Source organism: Silurus meridionalis, chromosome 1 (genome assembly GCF_014805685.1).
Source record: "Silurus meridionalis isolate SWU-2019-XX chromosome 1, ASM1480568v1, whole genome shotgun sequence".
In the NCBI taxonomy this organism is placed as follows: Eukaryota; Metazoa; Chordata; class Actinopteri; order Siluriformes; family Siluridae; genus Silurus; species Silurus meridionalis.
In genome coordinates, this window is record NC_060884.1 from 30,883,261 (window position 1) to 30,911,192 (window position 27,932).

The 27,932-nt window shown below is 39.8% G+C and overlaps 2 protein-coding genes across 3 annotated transcripts; one reads left to right on the forward strand and one right to left on the reverse strand.

Moving 5' to 3' along the window:
* Nucleotides 1-391: 391 nt before the first annotated feature.
* Nucleotides 392-2,774, forward strand: LOC124389161 (gastrula zinc finger protein XlCGF7.1-like). The gene is made up of 2 exons (XM_046854465.1): nt 392-492; nt 1,760-2,774. Exon 2 carries the CDS (start codon nt 1,830-1,832, stop codon nt 2,544-2,546), a length of 717 nt encoding a protein of 238 aa, XP_046710421.1. The 5' UTR covers nt 392-492; nt 1,760-1,829; the 3' UTR covers nt 2,547-2,774.
* Nucleotides 2,775-6,299: 3,525 nt separating this feature from the next.
* Nucleotides 6,300-27,928, reverse strand: trim25l (tripartite motif containing 25, like). 2 transcript variants are annotated; one of them, XM_046859957.1, is made up of 23 exons: nt 26,855-27,928; nt 22,340-22,435; nt 20,497-20,730; nt 19,189-19,345; nt 17,272-17,337; nt 17,105-17,149; nt 16,930-16,968; nt 16,037-16,099; nt 15,441-15,506; nt 14,337-14,402; nt 13,503-13,565; nt 13,334-13,399; nt 13,154-13,225; nt 12,673-12,738; nt 12,493-12,564; nt 10,931-10,999; nt 10,741-10,803; nt 10,552-10,611; nt 9,916-9,966; nt 9,807-9,824; nt 9,553-9,615; nt 9,373-9,468; nt 6,300-7,665 (listed from the first exon to the last, which is right to left on the reverse strand). In XM_046859957.1, exons 1-23 carry the CDS (start codon nt 27,512-27,514, stop codon nt 7,088-7,090), a joined length of 2,829 nt encoding a protein of 942 aa, XP_046715913.1. In that variant the 5' UTR covers nt 27,515-27,928; the 3' UTR covers nt 6,300-7,087. The 2 variants fall into 2 exon arrangements, with proteins under 2 accessions (XP_046715913.1, XP_046715907.1); XM_046859951.1 differs by having other exon boundaries at nt 16,930-16,971.
* Between the last annotated feature and the right edge of the window lie 4 nt (nt 27,929-27,932).

Sequence of the window (27,932 nt, forward strand, 5' to 3'; positions counted from 1 at the left end):
CACCATCACATCCACCATAACCAACTATCCACCATCACCTACCACCATAACCACATCCACCATCACATCCACCATCACCTACCACCATAACCATCATCTACCACCATAACCACCCATCCACCATCACATCCACCATCACCTACCACCATCACATCCACCATCACCTACCACCATAACCAACTATCCACCATCACCTACCACCATAACCACATCCACCATCACATCCACCATCACCTACCACCATAACCAACTATCCACCATCACCTACCACCATAACCACACATCCACCATCACATCCACCATAACCAACTATCCACCATCACCTACCACCATAACCAACTATCCACCATCACCTACCACCATAACCACACATCCATCCTGAGAAAATGAAAATGAAATGAACACTGTTTGCCGCTAGGGGCGCGCTACTGTTCGCAACCGCCTATAATTGAAAGAAGAAGAAAAAAAGCAGCGATTGCGCAAAATAGCCAGGTAACGTGAACAAAAATACATCTTTACGCGATAATAAAACATAATTATATTACCATAAGTTTTAAAAAAGATAGTTTTTTTTATTTGTATATAAAATGGTTAATTACAGTCGCCTTTTAAAGGCGGCTTTAAGCTTGGTAATACTTTCTCTTCCTATCTTATCGAGCGGCTGAATCCCAAATCTGTCTCTGTGTGATGTTTAGGGAAACTACATAGGGACTGAATGACTTGTACATGCGCCCTATGCAGTGCACTATTAAGTCTCTTAAAGCTTCATTTTGTATTGGGAACACTGTCTTGTATGGATTTCACAGTATATTAAATTCTAATTCTTGAGATTGGATTGGTGAGATTGGATTGGTGAGATTGAAGCAATGATTAATTATTATAGATAATTAAGATCAATTTAATTACTTAGTTGATTTTTACATAACATTCTATGCCTTGAAATGCAACTCAGCTGTAAATGAATATTAACCTGCTGCTCTCTGGTGTGAGGGTGAGATTTCATACTAGGGAAGAAGTATTATGGAAGTATATATTCCCACTCTTTTGGTAAAGCTTTCCACTAGATTTGGGGGGATTAGTGCAGAAATCTGTTCTTCTTCTTCTTTCGGCTTCTCCCATTAGGGGGCGCCACAGAGGATCATCTGTCTCCACACCCCCCTGTCCTCTACATCTGCCTCTTTCAACCCAACTACCTGCATGTCTTCTCTCACCACATCCATAAACCTCCTCCATGGTCTTCCTCTTTTCCTCCTTCCTGGTGTCTCCATCTTCAGCATTCTCCTACTGATATACCCCATGTCCCTCCTCTGCACATGTCCAAACCATCTCAACCTCGCCTCCCTCACCTTGTCTCTAAAACGTCCTACATGCACTGTCCCTCTAATAAACTCATTTCTAATCCTGTCCATCCTTGTCAATCCCAACGAAAACCTTAACAACTTCAGCTCTGCTACCTCCAGCTCCACCTCCTGTCTTTTACTCAATGCCACTGTCTCTAAACCATACAACATAGCAGGTCTCACCACAGTCCTATAAACTTTCCCTTTTACTCTCACAGATACTCTTCTATCACAAATCACTCCTGCTATCACTCTTCTCCACCCACTCCACCCTGCCTGCACTCTTTTCTTCACTTCTCTAACACACTCTCCATTACTTTAAGTGCAGAAATCTGTTAAATGCAAAAATACTGATTATACATTAGATGTTTTGTATCGCACCAGGAAGGTTGCTTTATGAGGCTATTTTTCATTCTCAGTTTCAGGAACCAGAAACCCCCCAGGCACTATCCTCCTTCTTGTTTTCAATCAAATTGACTCTATTCTGCGATGATAAAATCGGAGGAGATTAAAAGCGAGAACGTGCCCGTGAGCATCTCCTGTGTTCAGAAGGTTTCTGGAATCCTGGGGGCGCACGGTTGCGTCGGTGCAGGAGCGAAACCGTATTTGTGCTCGGAGTGCGGGAAGAGATTCATGGAGCGAAGACATCTGGAGCGTCACGGGCGCATTCACACGGGGGAGAAGCCGTACCGGTGCTCGCATTGCGACAAGAGTTTTACCCGAGAGGACACGCTGCAGCAGCACCTGCGCCTCCACACCGGGGAGAAGCCGTACCGCTGTACGGAGTGCGGCACCAGTTTTACGCAGCAGAGCACGTTCCAGCTGCACCGGCGCGTCCACACGGGAGTGAAGCCCTACGAGTGTGTTCAGTGCGGCGCGAGGTTCAGGCGGCAGGACACGCTCCAGCAGCACCAGCGCATCCACACAGGCGAGAAGCCCTACCACTGCTCCGAGTGTGGAAAGAGTTTCCGGCAGCAGAGTCACCTCCAGCTCCATCAGCGCGTCCACACGGGGGAGAAGCCTTTCCAGTGCGTGTACTGCGGGAAGAGTTTTAGCGATAACCGCAATCTGAAAACGCACCTGTACGTTCACACGGGGGAGAAGCCCCATCACTGCTCACACTGCGGACTGAGCTTCACTTACTCAAGTGTATTCAAGACGCACAAGTGCATCGCAGCAGATCATCTGTCTGAGCAAGAAATATAATTCATAATGTTGCTTCAACTGGAGAAACATCTCGAGCTATAGCGAGACGTGAAGCTGATAACGGGATGAAAAAAAAATCACGGTTCAATACGTCGATATTTAAGTCTCGGTTCGGTTCGATTTCAGTATGATGTGGGGGTGGGGGGATTTTTTATTTTATTAAAAAGCAACGTTTATTATTATTACCATTTGTGAACCGTCGGCAGTTTATATTTTTCAAAACGATTTTAAATAAAATGCCTGTTTGGTTAACGAATATAATAAATAATATTTTATCATTTAAAAAAAAAAAATATATATATATATATATATATATATATAAAATAAATGTATGCAATACATGTTTTTATTAGATCGATCAAATTGAGTCATCAACTAACTTGGCACAAATTGAATGGATTCAATCAAATTCAATAAATAGAAATATTCAAATAAATAAATAAATAAATAGTTTTCATTTGTAACCCTATTTGGGTGATGCAGATGTGTGTGTGTGTATGTTACATTTAAAAGATTTTCATAACTGTTCTGTTTATTTCAGCAGCATGTCTTTATTCCTTCCATCCTTTATTCCAGGGGTTTTCAACCGGTGGTCCGCGGCCCCCTGGTGGTCCGCGGCGGCATTGCATGTGGTCCGTGACAGCCTACATAATTTCACTATTAAAATCACTTTTTTTCCATAATTTGTTTTTCCAAACATTTCCAGAATATTTGTACATTAGTGGGAAAACTGAATTTAATGGAAATATCTAAAATATTTAAACTGACACAGGATAGGCTAGCTTTGCACCTATCAGGCCTATGCCTTGCTAACGTTGTGTTTTGCGTCATTTACGTACACGTTCATCTTGAGCACGAAATAGACCAGCATCTCAGAGTTAAGAAAACATTTTGTTCAGGTTTTATTGAATAGACGCTTAATAGTTTTGGTGAATTGAAATTTGGAGTGGAGCTGCTAGCTAACGTTTCTAACTAAGGTGAAGTTTGCTAGTCAGCACCAGCATGGATCGCTTTTTACAATAGTGGGCCGTGGATTACTTGTTAGTCAGAATGGTGGTCCCTGGCACAGAACCAGTTGAAAACCCCTGCTTTATTCATTCACTCCCTCTATATGCGGATTGTCCGAAAATTGTCCGGAAAATCCGTAAGTAGCCGCGATTATCATTCTTTTCTTCATTAATAACGTAAGAATAAGTAAGAAGTGTCTTTATTTCTTGAACATTTTTTACCTCATATCCCTCAATTTGTATAAATTTAAATATTCCAATTTCTTAATTATTTAACATAAAATAATTTTCATGATATTTTCATGATATTTGGAAGTCGCATTCATGTAGCCATATCTGAACATTTATCTGCTATGGACTTTGTTCTTTGAGGTGAGGTGAGGTGAGGTGAGGGCAACAGTTATCCTGTTGATTATCTGCAGTATCTTCATGACATAACCTGCGGTACAGGAATAAGAAAGAGTCCTCACAGTGTATTATGTGGAATTGTTGTGTACATGGTATTGTTTAAAAGGCTATGCATGTGAGCAATCTAGAACACCTTCATGATTAAAATCATGAAATCATGATTAAAAAGCAATTTTCGCAACTCTGCTCGTTGACTCTGCTTGTAAAGTCCTCATGGGCACGTCTTTGTTTAGACCAGGCATCCCCTTGTGTCTTTCCCCTCTGATGAACAGTTTTTCTGAGGACCAGATGACTGCTGTCTGGGGGATATAGGAGACAGCATGAAGTCTTCAGGTTTATACTGTTATGGAACACTGTGAGTGCAATACCATTGTGGAACTGTAGGGGCCTTGGAGAGAAATCCTGGTTAAAACCATAGTCAGGCCTATAGTCAGGTCAGGCATAGTCATACTAAAAAATGTAAATTTTTTAGTAACTATTTCAATCCTGGATTCCCAGGAAAACTTTCAATTACGACTTTCGATTAGGAGGGACCTAATGGGACCCCAGGTACTGATCCAACACAAGGAATATTGTGAATCCTGGTTAATGGATGTGTGGAAAGGTGATGTACGAGTTCCCATCGATGATACTGCGACTTGCTGTGTATAAAGAAAAGTTTTTTGGCAGTTTAAGTACTGCAATGGGTCCAGATCATGAGGTGCAAGAAGTATGCAAGACTCATGTACTACTCATGAGGCTCAAGGTTGCGGTGCAGTTTATTCAGAGGTGCCAAATAGGGTTGCAAAATTTCAGAAATTTTCAAGAAAGTTTTCATGGGAATTATCCAAATATATGGGAATTATTTTAACTGGGAATTTGCTAAATTGCAGGTTAGCCAATAACATGAAACTTAAATGTATTTGACATTTTTTGTGCAGGATAATTTTGGTTAAAACAACCAGAATTAATGCAATTTAAGTCGAATTTCTACACTGCACATTCATTAATCACTCACACACAGCACACTTACTGCAGGGTTACTGAGGCCACACCCCACAAAAAATGTCAATCTTGGCGAAAATTCACGTAATTTACATGGATATTACATACTTCCTTGTGCTGTGTGTGAGCTGTTGTTCAACAAAATTATATCAGAAATGCCATTTTTTAAAACCTGTATTAGTTTCAAACCATTTAGCTTATGAAAAAAAAGACAATGTTTATGGTTGCATATGATTTCTAATTAATTCCCACAAATTCCTGGAAATTCAAATCAATTCCTGATAAGTTTCAAACTTGGAATATTTCCTAAATTCTCCAGATAAAGTTCCGATAAAAGGTTTTCGGAAATTTACCAGACATTGTACTCCCCTTTGCGACCGTGGTGCTAAATAACATGACTAGGGGTGCGAAATCCTTTTAGAAGTGCTCTCAGTCGATTTGGAACAGCAGGTCCGCTTACAGAAGAAGGATCTCATTCTAGATCTGGTTCTAACATGTCTGGATTTTGCTTAGTTAACAAACAGTGATTACAAAGAACCATGTCAAAAAGACTTTTATAATCAGAACAAAAATTATAATATAGTTTATATAACTTTAATTATTCATGACTAAAAGACAGGAGGTGGAGCTGGAGGTAGCAGAGCTGAAGATGTTGAGGTGTTTGTTGGGAGTGACGACGATGGACAGGATTAGAAATGAGTTTATTAAAGGGACAGCGCATGTAGGACATTTTGGAGACAAGGTGAGGGAGGCGCGATTGAGATGGTTTGGACATGTACAGAGGAGGGACATAGGGTATATCAGTAGAAGAATGCTGAGGATGGAGCCACCAGGAAGGAGGAAAAGAAGAAGATCAAGGAGGAGGTTTATGGATGTGGTGAGAGAAGACATGCAGGTTGGTTTAAAAAAGGCAGATGTAGAGGACAGGGGGGGTATAGGGACGGATTATCTCCTGTGGCGCCCCCTAATGGGAGCATCGGAAAGAACAACTGTGTTGTTTATTCATATTTGATTTAGTTTACATGTATAGCATTTGACAGACGTAACTTAGAATTATCATATTTATACACAAAGCAGTTGAGGGTTAAGGGTCTTTCTCAAGGGCCCAACAATGACAGTTAGATAAGACTGGAATTTGAATTGTCTTGAAGTGAGAAAACAGTAAGAACATTGCATGTAAAACATAAAAACAAGCAAATTAATGCTAGATAGTATGTAATGCTTTTACTATGTTAAAGTTCACTGGAGTAAATTAAAACCACAACGAACCAGCAGTGGCTGATAAAATACACCAGTGGTTCTCAAAGTGTGGTGTGCAGCTCCTCTACTGGGGAATAAAGACATGACAGGAGGGGCGAATTGAACGGCAGGATTTATTAAACTTTTTGTGTTTTTCATAATTCTTCATTTATGATTTTCTCTGCCAAAAATAATACACTCAAAGCAAACAATTAAGTCATTAATGCAAGTAAATTAAAACAACATCAGTTAAGCCACCTAACACAAGTACACCTATTTTTCTATTTTTGATTAATGTTTTTGATTAAGAAATTGATATTTCAATAAATTAGACATTTTTTTTTCTTGAAGTATTTCATTACAATTTTTTTGGGAGATGGAGGACAGAAGGGGATTTAATGGGGAATGGCAGCAAAAGTTTGGGAACCACTGGAAAATGCTACCTTTCTGTATTGCTAGTAGACATAAAGGCTAACTCCAAACCAAATAAACCTTGCAAGTAAATGAAACTGTATTGAGTGGTTGATGATAAACTCTCTCCAAGTTGATATCTGAAGGCAGCCAATTCATTCTTTACAAATGTTCAGAGTTCAAGAGAGGCAGTTTGTCCTATTATGTAACCATGTGCTAAGACTGTGATTGGATAGAGTTACTCTGATTCTCTGAGTGAGACAGAATTGCTTGTATGGTGTTTAAAGGCACACAAGGCCCATATTTAAGTTTTTTAAATTGCTCTCTTGTACATGGATATGATGACTAAATGTTAGTTCATCATGGCAAATAAATGTCTGTACCATTCCAGTCCAAATCTTTATGTCTTTACCAAAGCGCAACTCGTTTTCTTTTCTTCTAACTGAAATTGTGGCATCAGTAACCTGCAAAAAGGTTCGGCAACAATCCGAGTTAGATAGAGCAGATTTTAATGCTGTCTGTGGAGGCGCTGAAGTTTCCCATGGCGAAATCGAGACCGACTCCGACGCCGCTCCCGACTCCAAAAGCGGCAAACAGCGGCTGACTGCACGAGACGCTATGGAAAGTGTGTAGGTGCATGAGCACATCGTCAACACCATAAAAGGACAGAGACTCCTCCTCCTGGTTGAGGAACACACCCACTCGGGGGCAGTACGTCACCGAGATCTCCTGCTTCTGATTGGCGTGCATAGCAGCGCAGAACATGTCTGACAACTCCAAACTCCAGGATTGGTTGTTGTAACCAAGACCTGCCTTCGCGTCTGCACCTTTGCGAGGCATGGAGGCGCTGGCCACACCCACTGAGGAGCCCCGGCCACGCCACTCTACCTCCCAGTAACAGCGCGTAGAGCTGATGGGCTGGAGGCTGAGAATCTGTGTCCAGCTGTCAAATCGCTCTGGGACATCGGGGTAGGACTGGGCGGCAGTGTGCAGCGTGGCCTTGGTGTCGTCTTCACTGAGAACTAATCGGCGGTGAGCCGTGTTGGGGTCAAACGTCAAGTCGCAGGCATCTTAGAGAAAAGAGAAAAGAAAGAGTTATTAACAGGCTCACAGACTCAAGTCCAGTCTCAAGATGTTTTCCTGGATTTTATTGGAATTGGTACTTGGACTAGGATTTGGTATTGGTCTCATTAAAAGTAAACTAAAATGTTGACTGAATGTTCACAAAATTTATATCTTTGCTTTTGTAAACCCAAATTTGAGCCAAGAAGTATTTTCTTCTTGTAGCTTATTCAAAGCTAGTTGATGTTTGGCTGAACAACACCAAAATCTAAACACTTGGATTTGGACTCAATCTTGTCATGGCATTTAGATTCGGTGATCTTATCGCACTAGTTTACCTCTGTATATGATTTAGAGTAAGTAGACATTTAAAGCTGTGAAATAAACCATTAATGGTGTAATTTAATTACTATTATACATACATTGTCTGATTAAATTAATGATTTAATATTAGACACACTATATTACCAAAAAGTTTCCGGACACCTGGTCAAAAGTTATGGTATGTGCTTTTTGAGCATCGCGTCCCACATTTAGTACAAATTTGCTCTTATAATTCCCTAGTGCAGTCAGAGTTCACATTCATCCCAGACATGTTCAGTGGGGTAGAAATCAGAGCTCTATAGCAGGCCACTCAAGATCTTCCTCTCCAAACCATGTAAAGCATATCTTCTTGGTGCTGAAGATTTATAATCACACTCTCGATGTCACCCAAATGAGGATGGGTTCCCTTTTGAGTCTGGTTCCTCTTAAGGTTTCTTCCTCATAACATCTAAGGGAGTTTTTCCTTGCCACAGTCGCCACGGCTGCTCATCAGGGATAAATACACATCATTCACCTTAACTGTTGATTTCTGTAAAGCTGCTTTGAGACAATGTCTGTTGTCCAAAGCGCTATAGAAATAAACTTGACTTGACTTGACTTGCTCAGTTGGTGCACAGAGGCATCACCATGTTGGAACAGGTTTGGATTTCCATATGTGGCAAGAAAGATCAGGTCATGTTTCAAAGTTTGCAAAAATCAATAAAATGGAAATTAAAAAAGCAAATTTGTATTTAATTTTGTATGTGCAGCCTGGTACCTAATCTAATGCTACCAAATGATTGGGAGCCCCTGGTAAAGATGACCTTTCCTTTTTTTTTTTTTTTATCTGCATGCATAGAAGTGGTCATTTTTCTAAATTATTCAGGCAGGTGAAAGTCACTAAAATAGAAATAAAAGTGGATGATCCACATCCTGGTACCAGTCCATGGCAATGTGGTTTGGTGACCCCTACCTTACACAATATATCTTTAATATAAGTCTCTAATTAAGTGATCTGTGTGTGTGAGTGGTTGTAAAGATGAAATTAGAAGTGTAAAGTTTGTTTGAAAGTGTAACTGCTGTACTGTTTGTTTCTTTTTCTTTTGTATTTATACACTCTGATATATATTTTGGTGCTATGTCTCTACTTTATATTTGCACATTTATCTTTCTTTGCTGCTGTAACAGAGAAATTTCCCCACTGCGGGACAAATAAAGGTTTATCTCATCTCATCTCATCTCATCTCATCTCATCTCATCTCATCTCATCTCATCTCATCTCATCAAGTTTAACCCTTCAAGATATGTATTATGTAAATGAATTATGATCCCATGATCGCAATTCGTGCATCATGTGTGTGTGTGTGTGTGTGTGTGTGTGTGTGTGTGTGTGTGTGTGTGTGTGCATTTACACTGCAGGAACTCGTCTCTGTTCCGGGGTTCAGGAGCCTGAATGCTGTCGATGTCGATCTCTCTCAGAGCAGGGGGAAGCGAGAAGGACGGTGAAGCTGTCAAAAATAAAAGTATTGATATGTACACAGAGAGATTTGACGCATAGAATTAGACAATGACGAGAAGATAAAGATGCTCACTTGGAAATGCAGGTGTAAAGGAGGAGTCTGAGGATGGAGAGTCCAGGAAAATTCCAGGGTTGACTAAGCAAAGACATAAGCAGATTGAAGAGATCAGGCAGCACGATTACAGTCAGCAGGTAAAAAATGCAAAGCCTTTTTGGGATTTTTACAGTAGGAACTGAAACCCAACATCATCAATGTTATTAGGTTTATAAATACAATGTAAATGGAATCTAATCTGATGGAATCTAAGTACAAGATCATCTTTTTACCTTCAGTCTGGTTTCCCCCTGCAGAGAGAAACTTCAGTTACCAGACATGATACTAAAATGTAAAGCATGAACACTTCAGTGGAGAGTGTACTGAATGGGCATGGCTTACACTGATCCTGAGGAGACTCTATTTCCTGTTGAATAGGTGTGGCCTGTTTCACTGGAAGAACAGAACATCAAACGTTAACGCATCCCTGAATAGTAACACGAAGACTGACAGAGTGAGGTTTAGTTTTTTAGGGTTCCTACAAATTTCCAAACTCAAATCTGCAGACTTCCCTAAAGATTCCTAAGACCATATCAAATTCCGACTATAACGTACCTTACTTTAAAATCTCGGATGTATGTCAGAGTCAAAATCTCTGATGTTTGCTATTATATTACCAAATAATTGTCGGAAGGTTGTAGCTATTGTAGCTTATAGAAATGTACATCAAACCATTTACAGCATTTTAATAAAACTGCAATTCTAAAACAGTGCAATGTACAATCCAGACCTGGAAATCACTCAAACCAAATTCCATACTTTTCCAAAATGCGTAGGAACTCTGAGAATTATGTGACTAACTAGCAAAGCCAAATGATGTTTATTTTTGATACTAAGATTAGACATGGATTTGGGATTCGGTGTAGGTGTAGACAGAGTTTCATGGAAAAATCCAAGATGGGTTTTAAATTGTGTGTGTGTGTGTGTGTGTGTGTGTGTGTGTGTGTGTGTGTGTGAGTGCTTCACTCCTTCTCTCACCTGACTCTTGTCTTTTCTTGCGGTTCTTCGGTAACAGTGAGCTCAGACTCCAGCGATCAGCTGATATTACAGATCAGTATGAAAAAGAAAAAGACACTTTTAAATGTATGTGTGTGTGTGTGTGTGTGTGTGTGTGTGTGTGTGTGTGTGTGTGTGTGTGTGAGTGAATAAGTCTGTAGAGCAGCTTACATTGTCTTTCAGGCTGCTGTCTGACTGGTGCCATCTGCTGTTGGCTTTGGACATCTGCATTAGCTAAAAAGATAGAATAAAAAAAAGAGAGAAAGAGTGAGAGAGAGAGAGAGAGAGAGAGAGAGAGAGAGGGTGTAAATGTGTGTACAAAGACAGAATAAGTGTTAAGTCACTCTAAGACGTTTTATACCTGTTTTGTTCTCTTCTTTCTTCTCTCTGCCTCTGATGGACCTAATTGAACTTAAGCTCCAGGTGTCAGCTGGAAGAGAGGTAAAGTGTTAATATGTGTATCTGCATGTTTCTGTGTGTGTGTGTGTGTGTGTGTGTGTGTGTGTGTGTGTGTGTGTGTGTGTGTGTAGACACTGGGGCTGCATGTGATCTAATGATAATGCTTGTACTTAATATTTACTTTACTTAAACACATGCTGACCCCCTCAGACCTCCTAAACATCAGTACCTGATCTTACTAATGCTCTTGTAGCTGAGTGAACAACAATCCTCACAGCCATGCCGCAAAATCTATGGAGCTTACTGCGAGGGAATAAATGTCAAATCGGAAATAGGCTCCTATAGTGTTTACCTGTGCAGAGCGGGCGGTGCGCCAGTAATAATGGTTTGGAAACACAGTGCTCCATGTGTAGTTAAATAGATTAATGGTGCATTTTTGTATTTGAATTACTCGAGTTACTCGAGGAATAGTTTTACCCCTACTAAATATATATTAATACAAAAATAAATTCTGATTTTGTTGTCAAATGAATGTATCCATGCTGAACAACCACCATAAGCAGAGAAAAGATGCTGATGATCAGGAATGTGTCTGTTCTCAGTCATGTTTACATCACTGACTCCCTCTGTCAGAGCCAGTAAATTATACACATGCGGTAGATTGAAAAAGCAGCACAATGACAAGAAATAGGTTGATGAGATGAAAACGGCGTGCAATGACAAGAAAAAATATTGGTAATGTCACCGAATAGATTAAAACTAAAGTAACGAGGTAACAAAGTATTTGTAATTCATTGCTTCCCTCCTCTGCCCAATGAACACAATTCCACTAGTCTCCTTTCACTGTAGCCACAGCTGCACCACCACATACATCATCTCTAGCAGAAGCATTAATATTATCCTTATGAGCCAAAATGCAGTCCACTCCAGGTTTTTAATTCATTTGTGTAGTACTTTTTGAGTTCTCCAACCATAAAATTTTGATTCTGATATAGTTTAGGCTTTTTTTTCTTTTTTCAAACCTTAAAGATTATAGTCCCAATTAAGAAAGTAATCTAAAGCATTTAGATATTTAAAGACAATCAGAAATTGTAATAACCTTGTTACTTCATGTCCCTGGTTTTATTCCTCACAATTTCATCACCATTATGTACTTTTAGCCAGTGGAATCCATGCATTTCACACCTAGGTCCTAGGTCCTAGTCCTACCTAAGTCAATCCACTTAATAACATCAATAGGAGCTACAGCTGTAGAAACCATCAGTATTATAGAGAAATGCAGTAGAACAGAGCACTGCATCACACACAGGATCTCATACAGGAAGAATGAATGTCATCACTAAAGCAAGAAACCCAATGAACACAATTCAACACGTCTTCTTTTACTGTAGCCACAACTGCACCTCCCACATACATCATCTCTAACAGAAGCATCGATATTCACCTCATTACATGACCCAGTATGCCTGTATTTCTGTCTGTGCACTGGGAATAATTTGATACATATTCATATCGGAATCTTACATTGTCTCTCTGGTTGTTGTTTGGTCATCGCTGTGTCCTGCACTTTCTGGGAACCCTGCACTTCTCCATTAGCTAACAGAGAGATAATAATAGATCATTAGAGAGCCCAAGAGAGATCGAAGTGAAACACATTGTAGGTGTGTGAAGAGATCAGTCAGGTATGGTTACGATTCCACATACCCGTCTCACTTTCGTCTCTTCTCTGTCTGCCTCTGGACCTGACAGAACTTAAGCTCCAGGTGTCAGCTATAAAGAAAAAAAGAGTTTGTGTGTGTGCAGATGCAGTCATACATTTACAAGAGACTTCACTATGTACTTATTATGTGTTTGTGTGTAAGAGATGACATTCAGTAATAAATGTCATTACTGAAGCAAAAAACCCAATGAACACAATTCAACAAGTCTCCTTTCACTGTAGCCGCAACTGCACCTCCCACATACATCATCTCTAACAGAAGCATCGATAATAACCTTATTTTATGACCCCTTTTCTCTGCATTTCTGTCTGGGCATTGGGAATAATTGTATAAATATTTATAGACAAAAATATATTAAAATGTATGTCAGTGATTGATTTCTTATAAATCTAATGTGTGATGTTACTGAGCTGAAATATTCGGTTACTATAATAACACTTATTACACAATGTTCAGAATCTTACATTGCTTCTCTGGTTGTTGTTTGGTCATCGCTGTGTCCTGCACTTTCTGGGAACCCTGCACTTCTCCATTAGCTAACAGAGAGATAATAATGGATCATTTGAGAGCCCAAGAGAGATAAAAGTGAAACACATCGTAGGTGTGTAAAGAGATCAGTCAGGCATGGATACGATTCCACATACCCGTCTCACTTTCGTCTCTTCTCTGTCTGCCTCTGGACCTGACAGAACTTAAGCTCCAGGTGTCAGCTATAAAGAAAAAAAAGAGTTTGTGTGTGTGCAGATGCAGTCATACATTTACAAGAGATTTCACTATGTATTTATTATATGTGTGTGTAAAAGAGAAACTTACCTTGCTCCTGGTTTTCTCTTCTGTGTGTCGACTGTCGTAGAGATTGTACACCCGAGGTGTCAGCTAACGGGGGAGAAAATAATGAAAATAAATCACTTTTTTTAATGTACAAACACATTTACCTCAGAACACATCCTGATCATCTAAAACATCTGCATTATAATATAGTATATGGGCACAAGTTTGTAGACATCTGACCATAAGCTTGGTAATATGTATCTTTTTCAACATCACCTGGGAACCTAAGGAACATTATAAATAAAAAAAAAAAAAAAAAGGTCATTTTTGTATATCCCAGCTTGTCAGGAAGCTGGGGTCAGACCCGAGGTTTAGCCATGGGATGGCACCCCTAGAGGAGATAGGATTAAGTGTCTAGCTTAAGCGCCCTTCATGTATCCCCAAATGTATCATGAGTAACCCAGAACTCAAGAACAGAAATTAGTGATTAACCTCTGAATCACTACTTCCCCAGAAACACCACTGCCCTGAAACCACCACTAGCATATCTTCATGGAGCTGGCTTTGTGCAAAGGAACCAATTTGGGTCTCCTTTCTTAAGTTAAACGAAAAATATAAATCTATAAAATCGTGTGCCTCCAACTTTGTGGTAACAGTTTGGGGAAGACACACATATGGCTGGTAGAAAAAAAGACATCATAAGAACACAACAAAGCTTTTCTTTGTGTATAACCTTTTCTGTAATGCTGGATTTCTGTACTGTATTTCTCGTTTTTTTCACAAGCGTGATTGCTTTTTCTGTCTTGCATGTAATCTTGTACACAAGTGCTAATAATCATTACAAGGCTAATGCAAATTTAGTAAATGTAAACTTACCCTCGTCTTTATTTGTGCTGCTGTTTTGTCTGCTTTGAGATCTTGCTGTGCTCTGAATCTCCCTTTCTGTAGATAATAGACATGAAGAAAACAAATATAAATGATGAGGAAATACATGCCATATTCTCAGGACTGTAGAATGATCGTGTAGTCGATTTAACGAGTATAGTGTAACTATTGTAAAGGCAGTAACATATGACAGAACAGTGACCCGTTACACTGATGCAAATGATCAAATGAAGGAATTGGATGTGGAAACAGAGGTGGAAAAGGTAATAAAATATTCTACTTAAGTAAAAGTACTGTTAATTTAATAATATTTTTACTTAAGTATACGTTACCAGTCTAAAAACCTAATCACCTAAAAGTAAAAAAGGAACTTTTCAAACTAGTTGTTTTTAATTGAAGGGGCACCTTAACAAAATAAAGTGTAATACCAAAAAAAACAAACAAAAAAAAAACACTACAGGCAATGATTTGGGTCTGTTGTAAGTTTTGCAATTTTGCAGCAAAAATGAAATTCTTCTTTATAATGTAATTTATGACAATAAAAGAAATCGCAAATGCAGATTCCGAATTCAGAGCGTCAGCACACACATTGAACAACTCCGGCCATTTCTGCAGTGACAAATCAAAACGCTTGATTGGACACCACATTCTCAACAAAATTGTGTGATCGGTTATAGTAACACAAATCTAACGCAACATCAACATTAAAAATGTAACACTTTTCATTAATTTCATATGACACTTAAATCCTGATACTGATAACATAGCTGGCTTCATTTGTACACACAATTTTAATCCAAGTCCCCATTAATTTCCAACATTATGTTGGTTTAATCCTTTTGTTTAATCGCATTTGTTCTTTTTTCTATTTACTTTGTAACAGATATGATTTAAAATGTTAAATACAATTAAGTACAATATTACAAACAAAGCATACCTAAGTAAGAGTACAATTACATATTTCAAAAACGACTTAGTAAAAGTACCCAAAAAACTACAGTAAAGCGAGTAAATGTAATTTGTTACTTTCCACCTCTGTGTGTATGCTGTATACTGTGTGTATTGTTACTGTAGAATGAGGTATGATTAGAAGACCTTGCTCTCGTTCCTCTCTCCTCTGCCTCTCTCTTGGTCTCAGAGAACTCACACTGCGGTTATTAGCTAAAACAAAACACACATTTCAACACTGCTTATAAAGGAGACATGAGAAAAAAAATCAACATTTAATATGTTTTTACATTTAAGACTTTTTTTTACATTTCCGCACACAACTGAGAAGTTAAGGGCCTTGCTCAGGGGCCCAGCAGAGACAGCTTAGTAGGGGTGGGATGCAAACGTATGACCCTTTAAGACAAAGGCCATCAACTATACCACCGAACTACCACCTCCCTGATGGTCCCATGAGACTGATCAGGTGGTTTGCATCTGGCTGGACTGATACGCATGATGTTTCAGATAAAAGGGAAATGCACTTATGTGGTGCAAAGGTTTGCATATCCTCTGGGTGGAACTTAGAAACACATTTCTGTTTAATTCTGTTTTTAAGTCGCAAAATTCAAGTTCAATTAGCATTTTATTCATAAATAAAATTGAAAAAATCCTCTTTGTGCCGTAAACTACAGCAATGAAAACTTATAAACTGAAAAGATGATGCAATATAATACACGTATCATGTACATGTGTGTTCCTACCTTGCTCTCGCTCCTCTCTGTTGTAGCTCGCTCTTGGTCTCGGGGAATTCGTTGCTCTTTCAGCTAACACAAAGACAAAAGTGCTTCATAAAACATTTTATCGTACGTATTCATCGTGTATATTAGTGTCAAATATTGTCAATATTGTGATTATTACAGGATGCAGTCTTTTTTATACAGAAGACATTGAAAGGGCTGTTGATTAAATTAGATTGCCATTGTAAAAACAACGAAACAGTGTAATCTAGTCTAATCTAATATCAGCTAATTAATCTAATCTGAAAAATAGGAATAAAAAACCATGATAATTCATTTATGATTGTGTTTTTGGATATGATTTAAAAGTAGATTATTGTAAAACGGATTAATTTTTAGCTTGTATTAATTATTATTCTGTCCAAGATGGCTGTGGATTGTGAGCCTTGTTGGAAAACTCTCACTGCAATGCTTATACATGATCATGGGGTTGTCTAAAATATATTACTGGAAAGGTGGAGGAAACTTGAGAACCTGGAGGAAAACCCAGTAGGAAAATTTCCTTGTATAGAGTTATCAAAGCACTAATGTAAAAATGGAAATTTTAAGTTGACACGTGACCCAAGAAATTTTGTTTCTTTCTCTTGCTCTCTTTCTCACACACACACACACTCATCTTGTGGCTAGTTTTGCCTCCTAATATACCGTGGACGTTACAGAAAAGTAAACGTTTAACAGAAAGACAACTATTTTGTACTTAGTTATGATTTTAGATACAGATAGATATATTTTGTGAGAAATATAGGAAAGTTTATAGACAGAGGGTCAGATTTTAGAAGCAGAAATACACATAGAGTTGGATTTAGAGGCAGATTTTGAACCGCAAACATCTGATTAAAATGAAATAGTAATGATACCTGGGCCTCGAACGCTCACAGAGGGTAGTGGAGGGGGACCTGCTATACACACACACACACACACACACACACACACACACACACACACAGATATATTAAATTTAACACAAAATTAATAAAATATAAACATTTGTAAAATCATGTATTATTATAAGTATATACACTTAAAGGGCACCTTGTGTGCGACTGCTTGACGTTTTGCCTCCGATTGCAGAAAACACTGACACACACACACACACACACACACACACACACACACACACAGAAATTGTTTTATTTTATATAATACTTTATATTTAATTTGTTATATATACAGAGTAAATGTAGTGAACTTTTACTCACATTTTAAAATGCCCGGCTTCTGCCCACTCTGTCGGTCGGTTATCGTAAACGCTGTTGTGTTGAACACTGTAGAAAAACCATTGGTGGTACGGTTAAGCCGCATGTGGGCTTGTGTGAACAAGAAAGAAAAGTGTGGGACATGCACCAGTGCTTCAGTAAGAACCGCAGATTCTTATCAAACCAAAACCCAAGATTAGAATTATAATCATCTAATTCTAATGCAATTGCAAAATGTCCAATAATGAAGAGTTGGAATGGTTTTAACTGCTGTCAGTCTGGTCAGAAATATTAAAACATAATAATAATAATAATAATAATAATAATAATAATAATAATAGCAACAATAATAATAATAATAAATATAGTTGCAAGCAGTGAGGACCGGGGTTCAAGCACCTAAGGCATTGAAGCTCATAAGAAAAAAAACATTAGGAACATAATCACTCCATTCGACCTCCATTAACCTTGTGTAAAAGGTGCTTGAGATCCCTTGGCTAAATGGCGTCCATGTTTTTGAGATATGCGAATGTCCTCATAGACCCTTGAGGCACATTGAACATAGACACTGCAGGCCAATTTGATGGATGCGTAGTTATAGACGTTTTTAGGTTTTTTCTATCTTACAGCACCACCAAGTAGTCAAGCTCTGCAAAGTTTACAACTTGACCTCAAAGTGAGTCATACACACGTCTAAAGTTTGGTGAAGATATCTCATTCCATTCATGAGTTATAGCCATTTCAGTGAAAGTGGCCCCGCCTATATTTTTTTTCTAGAAGTTTTTTTTTTAATAACTTTTTTAAATAATTATTGATAGTCCAGGGAACGTGAGGAGGAGATCTTTCAAATGATATGAAGATTGAGTGTATCAATCATTTATACACCATAAAAACACGATATTGCCCCCTGTGGCCTATTTCTTTTTAAATTAAAACCCTTAAGGACACACGGGTTGAACATGCACACAGAGTTTCATTCCGATCGGCCTCCTTTAGCCACGTGGAATAGGTGCTCGATATTTATTGGCTTATTGGCAAATTTTTTGAGATACATAAATTTCCTCATAGCTCCTTGTATCCCATTGGACACAGTTAATTTTCAGGTCGATGAGACTTATGGTTGCGAAGTTATAGCCTAGGAATAGTTTGCAAAACTAGGTTTTAAACATAACTAAATTTAGCTGAAAAAAGACTAAATTTGTAGAGCGAACTCCCAAATATTGCAAGGATGTAAAACTTTTGAGTCAATGACATACGGAGTATGAGCTTTGGCCACAAATGTGTAAATTATATATATATATATATATATATATATAGTATAGTAGTATAGGAGTTATAGTAGCACCCCCCTTTGGCCAATTGGGTTGATGCGTTGTCAATCTCTCCCCAAATTGAGCTCTACCGTCTGGCTACATTTTAAGTCTCTAGGCCTTACAGTTTGGTCTACACGATCAGTTTTACGGCAGAATAATAAACATAATAATAAAAATCCCATAGGATTTCTGCACTACGTGCTTGAACCCCTAATAGTTTATAGTCTGAGTTCAATGTGAGTAGATCTAGAGTTGCATGGGAATAAAAGGTTATGCTAAACACTTTACTCTTATGATCCAGACCTCCCTGATTCATCCTGACTTTCTGCACATTCTACTGAGGAAGATTTTCTTCCAAGCGACACTAAACATCTGTATTTCCCATAAAAAGTTTATACCCAAGTTTAATTGCTTCAGGTAATAATTTTATCTGTAATTAGTACATTTGTTCCTAAAGGATTCTTTAATAGGGACTGAAATTTTAATTTTTATAGAGATATCTTATTAAACACTAGAGGAACATATAAAGTATACACAGGCACCAAGTAATCAATTTCTTACACGTGATGATCAATCAAGCAGTGGAAACTGGACAGTGGTTCCTGACCTGACTTGTTAATTTTTTCCAGCTCTTGGTTGCACATGTTCTCCACTTTCTCTCTGAGATCCGAAATGATGTTTCGTACAGGATCGAACGAGGTCTCCAGATTCGCTGTAACACTGCCAAGCTCACTGAGCTCCGGGGAACAAAGACACTGATACGTCTGGGGAAAAGCAGAGGGAGAAAAAAACAAGCAGGAAATATGGTTATGATATATGGTTTAACTCAGTGGCAAGCAGTGCATTTCACACCTTCAGTGGTGTCCTGCCTGAATCAATAAGTTTCTTGACCAAAACACGTCTCCTTTCACTGTAGCCACAGCTGCACTGCCGGCATACATCATCTCTAGTGGAAGCATCGATTTTATCCTAATAAAATAACCCTGGGTTTCCAATGCATTTTTGTAGTACCTTTTGAGTTCTCCAACCACAAAAACACCTAGGATTTTGGTTTCCAGGGGATTTGAAATGAAGGCAAATTGTGTGTTTTTGTGCATATTCTACAGGAAAGAACACGCAAAAGTATAAATGTTTTTATGAAAATGTTTAACTGTTTTGAACTGTTTCTGCCGACATGTTCTCACAATGTTCAGCTTTTCTTAAAAAGGCTATCTTGTTAATGGCCTTGTAAGTATATTTAAAACCAAATATATTTCTTCTTCTCTGTCAGCCAATGTGGAATAAAAAAAATTCAATCTACATAAATATATTTGATTTGAACAGTTTGCTACAGATGCAGCTTGCGAGCTCTGAGTAGTGCGCTCTCATCCAAACAAAGGACGTGAAATGTTATTGTAGGCCTGCTAGATGGCCCCAGTGTCGCCAATTTAAAATCTGATTGGTTAAAGCAACAGTTGGATTGTCATGTATTTGAAGCTATCTGGCCACAGCGCTGTTCATTCTGAAAGCCTCATGGCAGCTTTATTTTAACCCTGGCAACAGGTGATGACTGAAATATGATTGGATAAAAATTATAACATAAACATTCACTTCTGGAAGCAGAGCAGTCAAGAAGAAAATCTATGAAATTTTGAGAATAGAGTATTGGGAATTAGTCTTTTCTGACTCCTATGGCTTTCCATACTCTGCTTGTCTTGTTTGTTATATTCTTGGTTACCCACAAACAATTTTTTTTTTATTAGCATTTTATTTATATTTATATTTAATGCATCCAATTAATAAAGACACCAGCATTTAAAATAACTTTAAAGAAGCAAGACGCATTATTGATAATTTTCCCAGCATTTTCCTTCACTATGATTCAATCGTTAGCAAAATAATTAGATGATGTGAAAAAATGTTTGTGAGCACATACCCTGAGAAAGTAGATATTATCCTGGCACGTCACCAGATCCTTCAAATCTGAATCTTTCTTCCTCAGCTGACGGATCTCCATCTCCAGTTTGTCCACCACCTGCTTGGACTCATTGATCTTCTCCTGGCCGCTCGTGCTCATCACCTGCTGGATCAGATCCGCCAGACGCTGCACTGAACGCTGAAGCTCATCCAGCACTGTTTCAGTCTCCTCACTCGCTGTTACGGATGAGCACTACACACACACACACACACACACACACACACACACACACACACACACACACCTTCAGCTACTACATTACATACTCCTGGTATTCATTTATATGAATAAATATGATGTATACACAAAAGCTGATCTAATACATTCAAATACATAAAAATAAATACTTATATTACTCAAATAAATACATTAAAATGTATTTATTGATGGAGACCTCAAAGCACGTTTGTAATTTTTGTTAAGTGTGATGAATGTAGCTGCTCAGCTATTTTAGATAATATTTCTATATGCCATTGCTACAGAATTATTGTACTGATTTATAGTCTTTTATGGTTTTATAGAGACAAGTGCATGTTTCTTTTTGTCTATGCAGAAAACTCGGTCATTTAAAGGTATGAAGATGTTCTTTGACCAAACAAATCTAGAAATGTCCAGATGTTCCATTTTATTTTCAGTGAAACATCCTCTCTTATCATGAAGAACAGCTTTACACACTCTCAGCATCCGAACAGGTCGTTTCTCCAAACATTCAGCTGAAATACTTTGCCATGCCTCTTGTAAAACTCGCCAGAGATGTTCTTCAGTAGATGGAAATGTCTTTCTTGTGATTCAATTTATCCAAGAGCAGTTCAATAGGATTTAGGATGCAGTGACTGTGCAGGCCAATCCATGATAGATATCATGATGATAGATATCACTTCTGATGACTGCGGTTCCCATGAGCCGCAGTTTAGATGGAATTGTATGGTTTTGAAGTATGGAATGGTTGCCATGTTGATTCCTTTTACCCGGAATAAGTCTCCAACCTTCCCTGCTCCAAAACAAACCCCAAACTATTACACTTCCACCTCCATGTTTGACTGTGGGGGGTGAGGCAGCCTGGTAATATCTTCTATTCTGTTCTTTATCTTACACAAGTTCTTCTGTTAAAGACAAAACTTGTATTCATCTGTACACACTTTCATCAGTCCTTTACTGTCCGATCATTGTATTTTTGCATTTTTTAACAAGTTTATTGCATAAAAACAACAGAAACATGGATTTAAGTGTTCCATACCTTTTTCAGGCAATGTAAACTCGTACACCTTAACCCTGAATCTAATCCCTAACCATAACACAAACCCTAAAACTGCAGCTAAATAACACTAGACTACACCTTTAACTAACCCGAAGTTCAACCTCCAAAAGTGAAAGGAAATATTTCGGCCTTTTTCATACTGTACAAGGTGCAACTGTGGTTAAAAAGCAGTTTCCTGAAAGGAGCTAACAGGCAAATATTCTTATTCTTTCTCTTCTCTCTCTCTCTCTCTCTCTCTCTCTCTCTCTCTCTCTCTCTCTCCATCTCACACACACATGCCCAGTGTACATGCCAAGTGTGTAGAAACAGTGTGAAAGAATCACATGTGCATTCACTCATCCACCACCCTCACACATGATACTGAGCTCCTTTACCCGTCTTACACACATTCAGACCTGTTTAACTTGTGTGATGGCTTAATACCAGGACAGGGTGCATGCATATAAAAAGCATGAGGTGTGTTTAGGGTGTTCACAAACCTGTTTATTACTTTAATCTATGTCTAAAAAAAAGATAAAGTGGGTTAATGCACTTATCAGTCACCTTGAGGGTCTCCAGGACTTTCTTCATGTCTTTTAGTTCCCTCTCTCTGTCTTGTAGCTTCTGCAGATTCTCTGTTTGAACCGCCAGCAGGGTTTTCTGACAGGGGAGAGAGGCAGTGATGTGGGATTAAACATTGTTAATACGCCTCAGATATTGCAAAAAATACAGTACATACATTGATTAGGCATAACATTATAACCACCTGCCTACTGTAATATTTTGTTGGTCGCTCTTTTGCTGCCAAAACAGTCCTGACCCATGGAGCATTAAAAGCATTAACTTCTTAAGCAATTTGAGCTACAGGAGCTCGTCTGTTGGATCAGACCACATGGACCAGCCTTTGTTCCCAACTTTATCAATGAGCTTTAGACTCGGACTCACCACCGTTCCTTCCTTGGACCTCTTTTGATAAATACTGACCAGTAAACCTACTGTATGTAATACAGTACAATGTGCAAAAGAGAACTGGATATAGGAGTGAACTTGGAAATAAACACTAAATGTGGATGTGTATATTAAATAAAACAAATAAGTAAAATAAAGTTTTTACATTTTTTACATTTTTTTTCAACTGCTCCTATGTATCTTATACATGACACCTCATATGAGAGTTGGAAGCTCAGTGGTAAAGGCGTTGGACTTTGAACCATAGGGTTAAATGTTCAAATCCCAGCTTTAAACAAGCTACCACTGATGGGCCCTTGAGCAAGGCCCTTTACCCTTAACTTCACAGTTGGATAGGGGCATCTCCTAGATGCTGTAAATGTACAAAGCAGGCCAGGTGAAGGATCACCACAGGCTCCAGTTTGGGCGTCTCTGCTCTAATACACTACAAAACTCTCTAAGATTGTATCTTTGCTAACATACTTTATAGCACAGTGCTGTTCAATTCTTAATTCTGATTGGTCAGATGGAATTGAGCAATTTTATGTAACAGCTCGAACAGAAGTGCTACTTCAAGCAAACAGCCATTACTTGTCACATATAAGCACAGGGAAATGATTTTTTTCACATATAGCACCTTGTTTGCGTATGTTCCATGCAGTTTGCGTATACCCCATGCAGTTTGCGTATCGTCCAAACGGTTCCACGGACGATGCTATCTCCACAACCCTTCATCTGGCACTCACCCACCTGGATAACAAGGACTCGTATGTACGAATGCTGTTCATTGACTTCAGCTCAGCATTCAACACAATCATTCCTCAGCACCTGATCGAGAAGTTGAACCTTCTGGGCCTGAACACCTCCCTCTGTAACTGGATCCTGGACTTCCTGACTGAGAGACCTCAGTCAGTCAGGATCGGGAACAGCATCTCCAGCACCACCACACTGAGCACTGGGGCCCCCCAGGGCTGTGTGCTCAGCCCACTGCTGTTCACTCTGCTGACTCACGACTGTGTAGCAATGCACAGCTCGAACCACATCATCAAGTTCGCTGATGACACGACCGTGGTGGGTCTAATCAGCAAGAACGACGAGTCAGCATATAGAGAAGAGGTGCAACGGCTAACTGCCTGGTGTGGAGCAAACAACCTGTCTCTGAACGTGGACAAAACGAAAGAGATGGTTGTGGACTTCAGGAGAGCACAGAGCGACCAATCTCCACTGATTATTGATGGATCCTCAGTGGAGATCGTCAAGAGCACCAAATTCCTTGGTGTTCATCTGGCAGACAACCTCACCTGGTCACTTAACACCAGCTCCATCACCAAGAAAGCCCAGCAGCGTCTCTACTTTCTGAGAAGGCTGAGGAAAACCCACCTCCCTCCCCCCATCCTGTCCATGTTCTACAGAGGGACCATTGAGAGCATCTTGAGCAGCTGCATCACTGCCTGGTTTGGGAACTGCACCGTCTCGGACCGCAAGTCCCTACAGAGGGTAGTGAGGACAGCTGAGAAGATCATCGGAATCTCTCTCCCCTCTATCATGGACATTTACACTACACACTGCATCCGCAGCACACAGCGTTGTGGACGATCACACACACCCTCACACACACTTTTACACTCCTACCATCAGGAAAACGTTCCAAGCATTCGGCCGCCACAACAAGACTGTGTAACAGTTTCTTTCCACAAGCCATCAGGCTTCTTAATGCAGAGAAATGAAATGGAACTCTCACACACACACACACACACACACACACACACACACACACACACACACACACACACGCACTCAAATGTGTGTAACGAACTGTAAAATTTTTCCTGGACTTAACACTTAACACACTCATCACTCATCTCAATCCATTCCACCACCATTCATTTATTTATTTATTATTCTCAACTGTATCATACTCTCAACTGCTGTTTTTTGCACATTTATCATTATCATTGTATTATACTGTTTACATGCTGTTTTTTGCACCTTCGACTGCTGCTGTATTTTTGCACTACATTGTACTGTTTATACTCACTTCTGGGATAGTTTTTTTATTTTGTATAGTTTTTTACAGTTTTCTTGGACAGTACTGTATAATCAAGTATACAGTAGGTTTACTGGTCGGCGCTATATAGGGTTTTATGTCTTGTCTTGTGTCGTCTGTCTGCACTGTCTGTCTGCACTGTTTGCACCAGGTTGCACTCGATGCACTTTATGTAGCTTGTGTTGTAGCTCTATGTTGTTTTGTTTGTTGTTGTTTAGTGTAGCACCAGGGTTCTGGAGAAACGTTGTCTCATTTTTACTGTGTACTGTGTACCACTGTGTATAGTAGAAATGACAATAAAAGCCTCTTGACTTGACTTGACTTGACTTGTTAGGGGTCTGAGTGCAGGGTCAGTATGATACAGCATCCCCGAAGCAGAGAGAGTTAAGGGCATTGCTCAAGGACCAAACAGTCGTAACTTAACATTGCTGGATCTGATCAGTAACCCAGAGTCTCCAACACTGCACCATATATATTATTCTTAACAATGAAACTTGGTGGTGAATGAATGTCTGTTTAACACTGCAATAAGTAGGAGCTAGTAATAATAAATTGTAAAATGCGTTGCATTGTTCAGTCATACATTTAAAACTGTAATTGCTAATTCTTCATTTTTTTCTTTCGGCTGCTCCCATTAGGGGGCGCCACATCAGATCATCCGTCTCCACACCCCCCTGTCCTCTACATCTGCCTCTTTCACACCAACTACCTGCATGTCTTCCCTCACAACATCCATAAACCTCCTCCATGGTCTTCCTCTTTTCCTCCTTCCTGGTGTCTCCATCCTCAGCATTCTCCTACTGATATACCCCATGTCCCTCCTCTGCACATGTCCAAACCATCTCAATCACACCTCCCTCACCTTGTCACCAAAACGTCCTACATGGGCTGTCCCTCTAATAAACTCATTTCAAATCCTGTCCATCGTCGTCACTCCCAACGAAAACCTCAACATCTTCAGCTCTGCCACCTCCAGCTCCGCCTCCTGTCTTTTACTCAATGCCACTGTCTCTAAACCATACAACATCTCAGGTCTCACCACAGTCCTATAAACTTTCCCTTTTACTCATGCAGATACTCTTCTATCACAAAATTGTAATTGCTAATTAAAATGAATAATTAAAACACTTCAGGACAGGCAATTCTTCGATTGTAAAATTACAGTATGTGTAGAAGACATTTTTCACCACAGACTTTTACAAAGGGCCTCTGTAGGTTATCTAGTTTATGTTAGGCTGCTTCGAATGCCACACTTATTTACATAGATGAAGCGAAAAGAGGACCTGGCAAATTAGTACATTTCATAGGAATTTAAATGCAAACAATATGAATGTGAATGTGACCAATAAATGATAAATCAAACGTTTGATCACTGTACAGTATCTTTCACGGTACAGTAAGTTGGCAGTGATTTGACTTTAACCCTGCTTCCTGTGTGAAAACACACCTTCATTTTGTGTTTCAGCATCTTAATGCTATATTACGCTTTGAAACCGGATAATACTCATAACTGAGAAACCTGCTTTGACTTTCAATGTGCTCAGTCCAGTAAATCAGAGCAGGAAACTCATGAAAGAAAATAATCTGCAATAGTGATGGAAATTCCAGCTCTTTTCAATGAGTCACATCAGTTTGCATGAAGCTAGTCAGACCACTGCATACCGGGAACACCTCACCAGAGATGCAGTTTTGGAGCTTCATCGACCCAGTCGTCTAGACATCACAATTTGTCCTTTGTCAAACTCGCTCAAATCCTTGCACATGCCCATTTTTCCTGCTTTTAACACATCAACTTTGAGTGTAATAATGTCATAATGTTATGCCTGATCGTTGTATAAATTGTTAGGAAACACCTTTTGTTCCTTACCTTCCAAAAAATTATTTCAATTATTTCAGATAAAATTATTTCTGATAAATATAAATATCACCAAAGATGCTACACAAAGTAATACAATAATAAGCTGCTGTTAAATTAAACTGATTATCCTTAATAATTAAATAATTGTATACCACTATGAGGTGCAGAACCTCATCTTGACCTTCATCTTGCACCACACACACACACATGCACGCGCATCTCTCACCTGTTTCTCTGCGCGCTCCGCCTGCGTGGAGACGCTCTCGTGCTCCTTGTGCTGGTTGCTCGTGCACAGCCAGCAGATGTAGGTCTGGCACGAACGGCAGTAGAACTCCTGCAGGTACTTGTGCTCGGGGCAGATCTTCTGCGTCAGGTCCGCGGTGGGCGCGATGAGCTCGTGGCTCTTCAGCTTGGCCTGCGTCTCGTGCGGCTTGAGGTGGTCCTCGCAGAACGACGCCATGCACGTCAGGCAGGTTTTCACGGCCGCCCTGGGCTCCACGCACCGGCCGCACGGCGCGCTCGAGGCGGGCAGCTGTCTTCCGGAGGGGACCCGTCCGCCGCCGTCGCGCGCCGAGCGCTCCGACGCTGCGGCGGCCGCGCGGCGCGCGTCGCGGATCGACTCGCGCGCCTTCGAGCTCAGGTTCCCCACGCGCAGCTGCTCCACCGCCTCCGCCAACATGGTGTTCCTGCACAGCCGCGGGCGAGGGTCGAAGTTCTGGCGGCACTCGGGGCAGCTACAGGAGCCCGTCTTCTTGCGCTCCGAGTCCCAGAAGTCGGTGATGCACTCCATGCAGTAGCTGTGGCCGCACGGGATCGTCACGGGCTCGAAGGGCAAATCGAGACAAACGGGGCAGTTAAACTGCTCCTCAGTCCACAGACGACTCATTTTGGAGAAATAAAATAAATAAACCACCTAATGCATGCAGTGTAATGGAGATCTGGCACTAAACTCGATGTATTGGGTTTGATGGGGTGAGGAGTCACTGTCACCTTTCAGGTGTTCAGGGGCGGGGCTTCACCCACAGAGCAGGTTAGAGAAGAAAAACTGGGACCAACATTCCTGTCATTCCAGCATCTCTCTTTTCTTTCTCTTTCTTCCCGTCTCTCTCTATCATAACTTGTCATTGTCTGGTTTCTTGCAGTTGCATTTGCACTATTACAGCTTCAGCTTCACATCTCTATCCATGTAGAACAAATTCTAAGGTTCAGCTTGACCCGGTATCTCTCAAGGAACAAGGAAAAAACGATTCACAGTCCAATACTAAAGACCAACCTTTTCATGAAATAAGTACTTCAGTGTTTTT

Excerpts from the sequence above, each read along its gene's own strand:
- LOC124389161 (XM_046854465.1), top strand. The coding sequence starts at position 1,830 with ATGATAAAATCGGAGGAGATTAAAAGCGAGAACGTGCCCGTGAGCATC.
- trim25l (XM_046859951.1), bottom strand. The coding sequence starts at position 27,514 with ATGAGTCGTCTGTGGACTGAGGAGCAGTTTAACTGCCCCGTTTGTCTC. Across the intron at positions 17,338-19,188 it reads GGAAAAAATTAACAAGTCAG|TGTTCAACACAACAGCGTTT; the intron begins GTCAGGAACCAC and ends GTTTTTCTACAG. Across the intron at positions 13,566-14,336 it reads CAGCACAAATAAAGACGAGG|CTGACACCTCGGGTGTACAA; the intron begins GTAAGTTTACAT and ends CTCCCCCGTTAG.